Genomic DNA, 10,966 nt, shown 5'->3' with positions numbered 1-10,966 from the left:
GCAAAATAGAATGATATAACAATATACCATAATAAAAGTTATGTGGATATGGTCTCTCACTCTCTCAAAGTATCTTCTTGTACTGTATTTACGCTTCTTGTGGTGACACTGAGATGATAAAATACCTAGGTGATGAAGTAGGGTGAATGATACAGGCACTGTCATATAACGTTAGGTTACAAGTGACCCCCTGATGCTAAACTAGAAGATGGGTCATCTGCTTCCAGACCATGGTTGACCGTGGGTAACTGAGACCGTAGATAAGGGAGAGGAAACCACTCTCCTTACCATTTGCTGAGTTCTGGCTAGATGTTAGACCCTGTGCTAAAGTTCGAATATATTTAGTCTTTATAAAAGTTTGTGGGGGGCTCTGTCAGTTAAGCGTCTGACTCTTGATTTCAGCTCAGGTCATAACCTCAGGGTTGTGAGATGGAGCCCCGTCGGGCTCCGGGCTCAGCGTGGAGTCTGCTGGAGATTCTCTCTCTCTCTCTCTCCCTCTGTCCCTCCCCACTGCTCATCCGTGCTCTCTCTCAAATCAATCAATCAATCAATCAATCAATCTTTAAAAAAAAAGTCTGTGGTATTATAATTGCCATTGTACAAACAAGGAAATGGGCACAGGGACTTTAGGAAACTCGCCCTAAATTGCATTATCAATAGTAAGTGGGGGGCCCTACATTCCAACCAAAGATCATAGTCTTAATTACACTGGGATACTTACAGGATCTCATAAAACCTAAGTCTGATTTGCTAATGTATTGTTCTTAAGGGCAAGGGCTGTTTAGAAGTCAATGCTTTTTATCCTCTCACGAAGCACACTCAATTAGAACTGAAGATTTTTATGTTCTAACCAAATGACAATCAAGAATTAATTGATTTAGGAACAGCAGGCATACAGAAAAATTATTTAAAAGAGACAACTGGATTCCAGGTCTGTATACGGCAACTACTTTATTATTTTCAAATGCAAACTCTTTGCATTTAGTTTGCTATTTTACAATTTTACAAACTAGGTATAAAAGACCATAAATAAATGACATAAGTTATGTGTACCTAAAGTTCATGAAGGGAAGAAAAATACCTTGACAAAATAAAACAAAATAGAAAATCTATGTCTAACTCAAAGAGATCGCTCAATTTTCGGAACATGTAGGAACCAAGCAATGTTCTGTTAATTTCCTTTTCGGTATGAACTAAATTATAATATGCCTTATACATTCTAATTTTAACCACAGTCCTTGCATATTCCAACATACTTGGAGTGATACAAAAAATAAATGCACTCTTCAGTGTGTATCAATGCTTGATGTTATTTGGAGAATGCTAAATAAGTGAAAATATTGCTTCTAGAACTTTCCTTTATTGGTCAGAATTTGAGGGTCTTCAGACAAATATTGAGGCTATAAGCATGTATGGATTAATACACATATCCTTCACAGATTGAATACAAGAGTTCTCAAAACACACACACCGGCAGTGTAGTGAGCACAACCTGTCTTGAAAATAACTTTTTCAGCACACCAGAAAATTTCATCCATGACTGTTAAAAATAATTTGGGGCCAGCAGACACATGGTGAAGCTACTTGATTTGGTGCAGGGGAACAGCTTAATGCTGCCTAATGGAAGATCTGAGCAAGATCGAGCATCTGAACTCACTAGGCCAGCACTCGCTAATGGGGCTAGATACAGTCCCTGAAGTTGGCCTCCTGCCCTGACCTCTGGGGAAAGATGACCAGCTCAGAGATTCAACCTCATTTCTTTATACATATTTTTCAGGCATCAATGCATAGGCACATCCCTTTAAAAATATATTAAAGTCCCCAAAAAGGGGTGAGTTAACTTTGTCACTCTGGCATAGCTATGAGAATACAATGCCACACACCCTGTCAGAATGTAATAAATATTTATTGATGATTTTCTCTACTTATTCAACAACATAGGGTTCAGAATCTTTTTTTTTTTTTTTTCCCATTTTTTCCCTGATTTGATGGTATAGCTTATGCAAATGGCCACAGTTTCTGCAACCATAGTTTAGAATAAGCAAGGCAGCCACTCAGATTATGAAAAATGGCAGTATGTTGGCTGGAGTTTGGTATACGTATCCTCTCAGAACTGAATCTTCACACACCGGACCTCAGATCCTAGAAGGCTAAGGGCCATCGGAGTTAGCTGCATATTGATAACTGTAGAACTCTTCCTGTAAATGGGGAACCTGAAATCACTTGAGGACATTTAATCCCGACTATGCTAACCTCAAGAGTCACTGGCATGTATTTTTCTGTGACATTGAGAGACAAAGTATTAATCCAGGACACATCATCTCAAAGCTGACACACGCGTCTACGTTCATCTCCGGAAGTATATGAATTGCATATATTTTGTTCGCATTCAACGAGTCCATTTATGCAGGAAAACAAAGGCTGCTTCTGTTCCATTTGGGGTTACCAGACAAATTCCATCCCCTTCTCTCTCTCTCTCCATCAAGAAACCGGCGACTCAGATGAGTAGTTCAATCGGAATTAGTGATTTAGATGATGGGTTGTCACCTGAATGGATTTATACTCTCAAATTACCCCACCGCTGAGGTGACATTGCCTCCATCCAAAGCTGTAGACTTACATATTAAGGTTAGTGTGGCAGCTACAAAACACACTTCTAGATACAGGACGTTGAACATTTCCGGGCTGTCTTTCTAAGGGGACGGGCGCGGTCTTCCAGGCCCACCACCTCATGTGGCTCTTCATCTCCGAACGGGCGAGAAACCAGAACTCTCCGGGTGTCTCATTCCACAACATTCACAGGCAGTTCTAAGCATGAGGTTCTACACTCACACGCACATACACCCGCGGACGCACACACTCACACCTATGTACACACATCAAGAGAGATAGTCAGCTCATAGTTAGTCTAGGAAAAAAAATATATTTATATCACGGCAAGGGCACACCCTGGGTAAAATGTTACTTCAGCAATGCATATCATAGGCAGCTCATGGGAACTGGCTTTGTTTTGTGTGGTGGCACCGAACCTGGTGTCCATGGTACAACCTGTCAGCCTTGGGTCACTCGCTGCAACACCAAGGCAGCAGCGACGTACAGGAGCGAGATGTGGAAAAACATATAAATAAAACCACAAGGAGTTTAGGAACAAGGGCTCTGCGGAGCTGGTGCTGCGAGACAGGACATTCCTCAATGCGACGGGAGACCCTGTGCTGAACCTTGCACGGTTGCGGTTTCTTTCACTGGGAAAGGAGATTCGGACGTCATCCAGGTATTCTTCTCGGGTATGGGTGGTGTTTCATCAGTGTCTGTGCTCCAGAACTGGCATAGCAGAAGCAGAAGAAACGCGTTTCGAAGGGACTAAGGAGGGTGTGTTCTGTTTTCTTCTCTGGGCTTTGTAATCAACAGGAAGGGCTGTGAGGCCAAGATAGCAGAGTCTACTCCCTGCAGAGAAAAGAACAAGAGTTTAGACAAAACAGCGGCCAATAGTGCCAGCCAGTTGTCAGCCAATATTGCAAGAAAGAAGAGAAGCACGTAGAAGTTGGTACAGCTCAGAAAGTAGTAGTTCAGGAGGGAGAGCGTTGAGTTCTTGCTTTCCTCCTCGGAAAAATGACAACTAGAGTAGCAACAAGAAAAAATGTCTATTAATAGCTTAATGATAACAACTCGAGGAAGGTACCAGTCCTACCCCTATCATACGGATGAGGTCATCGAATCAGAGCAAAGCTGAGCTACCTGCTCAGGGTCACGTCCTACATTGTGAAAGAGCAAAGCTGGGCTTAGAACCCACACAGTCTGAGTCTACAGCCATGCCTTAACCACTGTGTGAACAGTCTCTCTGTGGAAACGAAAATTCTGACTTGGAAGAATTGTGCAAGAGCAGAAAGGCTTAGAGTTGGTAAAAGGATGTGAAAGGCAACTTGTACTACCGGAAAAGCCCCAGCTACTAGCACTCAGCCTTTCCAGAAAGGGAAATTATGTATCTTGGGGACAAATCTGGAAACACCACAATCCGTCAATATTCCAACGCTATGACTGAAAAAATGCAAACCAAGAGATAAAAAGCACTGAATGTTTTTTCCTAAAACGTAACTTCTAGGGGCGCCCGGGTGGCTCAGATGTTAAGCGTCTGCCTTCGGCTCAGGTCATGATCCCAGGGTCCTGGGATCGAGCCCCACATCGGGCTCCTGGCTCAGCGGGGAGCCTGCTTCTCCCTCTCCCACTCCCCCTGCTTGTAACTTCTAATGAAGGAGAGTATCTAGTAAAGGATTCATACACGCTGCATGTAACAGGCACAGAGAGGGAGCGTTGGGGCTATGGCACAGGGTGACGTCTGGCGTGCCAGCAAGAAAGGTTTGGGGGGCTTGAGCCCACCAAGAACTGATCAATCTCAACTGTCCAATCAGTCTAGAACAGAACAAGATCAGCACGACGCAATGGAATCATTGTGGCTCCTCATTGTCCTCTCAATAATCAACACGAACGAAAATAACCAATTTCTCTTCTTTCCTTTGTGACAACTGACCACCAAGATTGCTTTGGACACCATATCTCCCACCACAATGGCTATGATTGGCAGTGGATGACCTCAGGTGGAGAGCAAAGGATTAAGACCAGAATCTATCTTCACAGACAATTTTGCTTATTTTATTAAACCAATTATTTATTTGTCTTGTACATATGTGTGTTTATTGTGTATGAGCTATAAATCAAATTTAGTTTCTTTGAGGTAAATAACCATTATTTAGTCTTGTAGGAAATACTTTATTTAGAGAGAGAAATAGTTTTCTTATAAAATATTCAGATAGAGATGACTTCTTAAGCAATTTAAAATTCTAAGTGTGGGTGAGGTTATAACTACCAAGCCCTTCAAGAAGCCATTTGTCAACATCATTCATTTTGACAATTATGAAGAAAATGAAAGGACCCGGATCTACTTTTCCAGCTTTGTCTTCTCTGCAGATTAGTAAGTCTATCAAATGTGCAGGGCTTGCACTAGGCAGGCATGAATTTACATGCAGGACAAGGAGAACATGAGTAAGACCTCAAGACTGATGGAGTACAACCAACACCATATGGATATGCCCACTTTTTGAAGGTGATTTTGTTTTGCTGCTAGAAATTCCATTCTTAGAGGAGAAAAAGGAGTCCCCAAAATACGTCTGTCCCGTCAGTTCACCAACACTCTTCAATAGTTCACAATAGGAAGTAGGCTATTTGGGGACTCAGTGTGTACATCGAACGGGTTGGACGTTTGAAGTGAGAAGTGTGAGAATGTGAAGGATTATATCTAGTTGATGCCAGAATACTCTATAGAGCAGAGAAAAAGAAACCTTTGCTCTTTTGAATTCAGACAACTCCTTATTTGTGGGGAACTGCTTGAACAAAGACCAAAGCCTGTGGTCTATGTGGCATCATGAGGGAAAGATGTGACTTTTGTTGTGACTAAATAAACAAAACATGGTTCCTCTGAATCCATTACGAACACATCAAAGTGTCTTACCATCCAGTTCTTTTCGTTACAACGGGGTCTCGCTTGTGCATTTCACCCTTTTCCATTATAAAATAACAATGTCATGAGTTTCAAGGCTAAATGATAAAGGAGTATTGGATAGGTCTGCCACCTTTTGTAGAGATACATGTTTAAATCAAACCCTCACAAATCCACTCAAGGTGAAGCAGCTTCATCTGCATGGCTCCTACCACTGAACTTCACTTCACCGCACTCTGGCATGTTGCAATACAACATTTGGGTTCCAAGTGAAAGATGGATGAGTAACACTTGGAAAACACTGGAGGAAGAGTACACCTTCCTTCTGTGAAGTTCAGTGCATTCTACATAAGAGCATTTCATATACACTTACAACAATGCCATGTGTTAGGAAAGGTGTTATTATTAAAGTATCATTATCTCTAATTTACAGGTGGAGGGACTGAGTTATAAAGAAACACGGGGTGAGTTTCCCAGTGTCAACATCTCAGTTGGCTTTAGAATCCATGGCTGTCTAGATGCCAGAGCCTGCCTCCATGTCCTGGGAAACAATGGAACATTCCTATTGTCCTCCTCTTTCTCTTCGAAAATGTGTAACGTCACAGAAGCAGTAGACTTTCACTTCGGCTGTTACTGGATATTATTTTAGGCACTTAGAAAGCCCTCTTTTGGCCTTCCCATTGGCCTGGACTCTACAGTGTATTAAAATTAAGATCCAGAAGGCAACCTTTTAAATGTAGTAAGATTTCAAGCCTTGCCTGATTATCCTGCACATACAGAAAACATGCCCTGAGAAATAACACCATGACCACGGTATAGTGTCCAGCATTAACCTGGATATCTTACAATTGGCTATCTTACAACTGACACACTCTCTCTTTTGAAATGTTCTGCTTTGAGTATGTTCAGTGTGTAGAAAAATACCTCATCTTACTTTGTTGTCTTGAAAGCAAAACTTCTAGTTATTCAATGTATGCAAGGAAACATTCTTTTGACTTCCAAGATAATGCCATCACGTTACCTTATTTGAATTGGTCCATGGAGATTGAAAACAAAATACTCCATACCCTTCCAGAGGAAAAAAATATATATATAATTTTTTTTTTTTTTACAGCAAGCAAAAAACCACCTATATTTGTCACCTTTGAACATGAATATCTAGAACTCTTAGGGTTCAGCAAAAGTGGTGATAAAACAAAAATGGTTGGAGTAGTTTAAAAAAAAAACAAATTTCACATTCCTTCTGAACAGAAAAGCTTTTACAACCAATGTTGCCAAAAGGTTTTTACTAAACTGTCATGATTTGACAGCATCAAATTGAACATGCCTTGCTCTATGAGAAATAGCTTTCAGCATAAAACCAAGGGGGTGGGGGGAAGGTCATTAAAATCAGCCAAGCTCGTGTTTAAAAGTGGTGAAAATGAAAGAGTTTAAGAAGTTAAAATTTGTCCAGTCAAAAAAGTTAGGCTGTTTCTAGGAATAAACAAAGCCATTTAATTCACGTTTCAAGAAGAAAATTCTGGGATTAAAATAGAAGCATCTAGGTCTAGTGGTCTTGACGGATGAGAAGCATGTTTTCCAGTATTTTGATAATGAGGATGTCAAGGTGAATTCTAAGCCTCACTATTGACTTCTAGGTAAATCCTCCCCGGCTGACCCTGTTTGGTGCAGGGGTTACTGGAGCAGGACAGAAAGTGAGAATAATGGACAGATCTTCCAGTACTTCTCAATTGTAGCAAAGTCTCCAAAGAGTAAGGCATGACCCAAGGTTAGAGGTGATTACCTGTTTCCCAACAGATACTCAGTAAATATTTGTGGCATGAATGGAGGGCACCAAACGGCAAGAGGAACTGTGTGTGAGAGAAAGCAAAGCCAGCGAGGCTCTAGGTGCCACGTTCCCAAACCTGACTTCATATAGTTTCTAACTCACTTTTTCCTGGTAGAACAGCTGGGAAGCCATACTGGTTTCCACACTGGTCTCTTCTCCCATTGTTAAGAGAGGACTGAAATCTTGAAAGAACCCCAAACTAAATGACAGACATGAAAGAATATTGCTCAGTGTTTCAAATTAGATCAAGTTAAGAAAAAAGTTTACACTGGAGAAAGATTCATTGCTGGTTTTGTTTTTGTTTTTTTTTGGGGTGGGGTTTGCCTTACCTTGTGGGCTTGGGTTTGCTTCTTTAAAGGAGGGAAGTGTGAAAGTTCCCTATTCAAGATTGTCACGGTCCGCTATCCATAAGGTAGTTACAATAAGTTTGTAGAGTCCCAAAACACGACTTTATATGGCACAGCCTCAGGCCCAAAGAAACAGACCTTGTTTGTCCAGTGAGGGGGAGGTGCTTGGGTTTTATTATTATTAATTATTATTATTATTATTTGAAATCTACTTTCCTTTTCTTTCCAGCCCCTTATGTCCCCACTGTAAGCCACCAGGTGGCCTGAGCACTGAAGGAGCAACACTGATGAGCCACGTGGTTTTCACCTAGGTTGTTTCCCATGGTATGGACCAAGCCTTAAAAGCTACAACTGAGTCCTTCCAGAACATTCCTGGGCGTGGTATCCATTCCAGTGAAAGCGGGATGACGGTCGTTTACGCCACAAACAAAATACTGCAGTTGTAATTCCCAATGGAGAGAGGATCAAGGATGCCTCAGAGAAGCTCAGTGTCTGGCAGCAAGTGCGGCATCAAAACTCGGAGGTGGTGCTCTATTTATATACGTACATGTATTTTACAAACTGGTGATGGACGGAGTACTTCTGAGAAACAATTTGTTCCAGGTCTAATTTCAAACGACGGCTGTCATTTCTGCGAAGCCCCACAGTTTAGGCGATCTGTACACCAAGCAACACTGCAGGTATTCGATTTTTTTTTTTTTCCTTAATTTCAGAGGGCGAAGACGAAGTAAAAAAAGTGCAGTTCTTCAATTAAAGTGCATGGATGAGGTAAACTAATTTCAAGAGTTTCGAGTTTAGTCAGTACTGGCTCAGACAGGAACCATTCTGCCGTGGATCTGTTGCATTTGGGTTCTCATCGCCTGGACACTGCTCAAAATCTTATTCTGGTGTGTGACAGCTGTGATGCCAATTCTTGCCAGGTCACTGTAGGTAGGGGGAGAAAAAAAGACGGAGAGAAAAAGTTACGAGGGCGCAGAATCTCGTTTCCGGGCTTCATGCAGACGCACATTTGAAAACAGCCACAGTTCATACAGCACAACAAGGCAGGTGTATTAAAATGTTTAATTAAGCAATTTAACACAACAATGTAGGTGCTTTTGAGGCTCTGGAAAATTATACTCAATCAAAATGAAAGGCATTCCAGTTTGGTTTTTTGGGGGTTTTTTTGTTTTTGCTTTTTTTAAATGAGGAGGATGATAATGCAGCTCAAAGCAAACAAAAAAAAAATACTATTAAATCTAGATTTACCCTTTGGTGTTACATCGCTGAGTACTTACTCCTGGTTCATGTGCACTACAGCCTCTAGGGTGGTATAACCAGCAGCCGTGAAGTTATCCTTATACCGGTCCATTTTAATGGCCTGGAGCCAATCGCCCACTGATACCACGGCGGAGAATTCAGGGGAGCTTGGGTCCAACAAGGCAGTGTTAGGTCTGGTAAGGGAACGAGGAATTGGAGACAGACAAGTATTATCAGTTAGACGGCAAGACTCAGAAGTCAGATTGCCTAAGATAGGCACTGAAATGCCAAGGACAGGCTTTTTAGAGGGACTACCTTATCATCAAATGGCATCAGGAGGTTTTTTTGCCCCTAATTTCACAAAGTTGCTAAAAGCGTGTATCCATCACTTTATCTGTTCGTAATTCCACTTCCTGCATTTGTTTTATGTGGACCTCTTCGTACATTAACGATCGTACAGGTCTTTCAATACCCTCGCCTGGGGCAAAGATTGCGGGAGACCTTGTGGCTGAACCTGGCTCAGCCTTTGCAGGAAGAGTGCAGTCCCTGCTGGTACGGAGTATTACATACTTCAGGACAGCATCTATGGAAACCCTAGTGAAGTATGAGTAAGGAAAATTGTGAGCTTCCAACTTGCCAGATTCGATGAAGCAGAGAAAACAGCAAGAGTTCAAGTCCAGCATGCTCCCAGCCAGGTTTGTAAGCAGGCTCAGCGCATTCAAACAAACTTGGGACAGCAGGGAGTTAATGCCCTCTTTAATCAGCCCATGCCTGACCAGCACATGTGCCAAGACGGGAAGGAAGAATGGCCACTTTGATCACCGCTTGGACTGTGGAATGTGCTTCTCGTATTCCCTCTTAGATAATCATTCCAACGAATTCTAAGCACTTTTTATTAAGTTATTTATTAGTTTACTCATTTCTCAGGCCAGGTGTTTTATGTTAGGTCATCGTCAAGAGTGACAACAGTTGAAGGCATGATATTGATATACGATAAAACATCCATTTATGGAAGCCTTTATTAGGGGAATTATAGTCATCTTCAACACCAAACTACTTAATAATTATTGGGTAGACCTTCACAGGGTATTTTATACTGCCTTTACTTTAATCTCCTGTAGAGCGACGCAGCTACTTGTTTAGTTAAATTTTCTTGAACTCCCATTTCCCTAGAAATTATAGAATGCAGTTGATCTTAACATTCTGACCTAATTTTCATCCTGAGACTGTGTTGCTTGAATATAAACACTAAATCAGAATATTATCATTACTGAATTTTTAGCCAAAAAAATTATTTTCCTATGAAAACAAAATTAAGTCAGTGTAATGCCTTGATTAATTTTCTACATAGCAGAATTAATTCAATTCCACTGTTTGTTTTATAAGTTTTACCTGTTACTTTAATTTGCATTACTTCTTTCTTATATAACTATTTTACCAAAGACATGTTTTATCAGTTTTGTGTCCAAATAGTAGCTTGCCTTTGTGACCTTTTATGTACATTATTTCAATTCATTTTCTGAGTAAAATTCTGTAAATTTTTATAGCAAGAATAATCAGGATTTAATTCTTCCCCCAATAACAAGTATCACCACAGAGGATTTTAGAGATTAGTATTAATGTTTATAAGTAATATCTATCATTAGACAGAGACCAATAGTTTGCATTTCTAACTTTAAGCCAAGAGCATTAATAGGGCCACATGTAGGCTCAAGGTACCTGACAAGGTCAAAATGACCTGAGGATGAAAATATCCTCACTCAATATCAATTAACTCTAAGGGTCACTCTGAAGCTTATTCTGGAAATCTCTGTGCTCTTTGTGGAACACCATGACATTTGCCCAATTTTGTGCTGAATCACATACAGTGTTATACTACATCCCATTATCAGCAAGCAGTAATAAGCACCGAAACTACTGAAGTACCATCAGTGAGAAAAATTTAGAATTGAGAAGAGTATATCCAATAACTCAATTTGTTCTCAATTTGTTCTGCATAAATGGTACAAAGCACACATTATGCAATATGAGTAACTAAAGAGTTTCTACCAGCAGGAGAAG

General features: G+C 40.8%; 1 protein-coding gene across 4 annotated transcripts in view; it reads right to left on the bottom strand.

Annotated features, from left to right (window-relative positions):
- Positions 1–932: 932 nt before the first annotated feature.
- EPHA4 (EPH receptor A4) overlaps positions 933–10,966 on the bottom strand; it is a 136,480-nt gene continuing 126,446 nt past the window's right edge. For 2 of the 4 annotated variants that reach the window (XM_031039309.2, XM_081813514.1), the window contains exons 16-18: positions 8,944–9,099; positions 7,649–8,590; positions 933–3,444 (exon numbers count right to left, since the gene is read on the bottom strand). In XM_031039309.2, coding sequence (XP_030895169.1) covers positions 8,476–8,590; positions 8,944–9,099 — 271 coding nt within the window. In that variant the 3' untranslated portion in view covers positions 933–3,444; positions 7,649–8,475. Of the gene's footprint in view, positions 3,445–7,648; positions 8,591–8,914; positions 9,100–10,966 lie in introns of those variants that run through there. The other 2 variants (XM_081813513.1, XM_081813512.1) reach the window with 2 other exon arrangements.

This window comes from Leptonychotes weddellii, chromosome 3 (genome assembly GCF_054177405.1).
Source record: "Leptonychotes weddellii isolate Sample4059 chromosome 3, ASM5417740v2, whole genome shotgun sequence".
Taxonomy (NCBI): Eukaryota; Metazoa; Chordata; class Mammalia; order Carnivora; family Phocidae; genus Leptonychotes; species Leptonychotes weddellii.
Note: the sequence above shows the minus strand (reverse complement) of the source record. Positions and strands in the feature narration are given on the sequence as shown.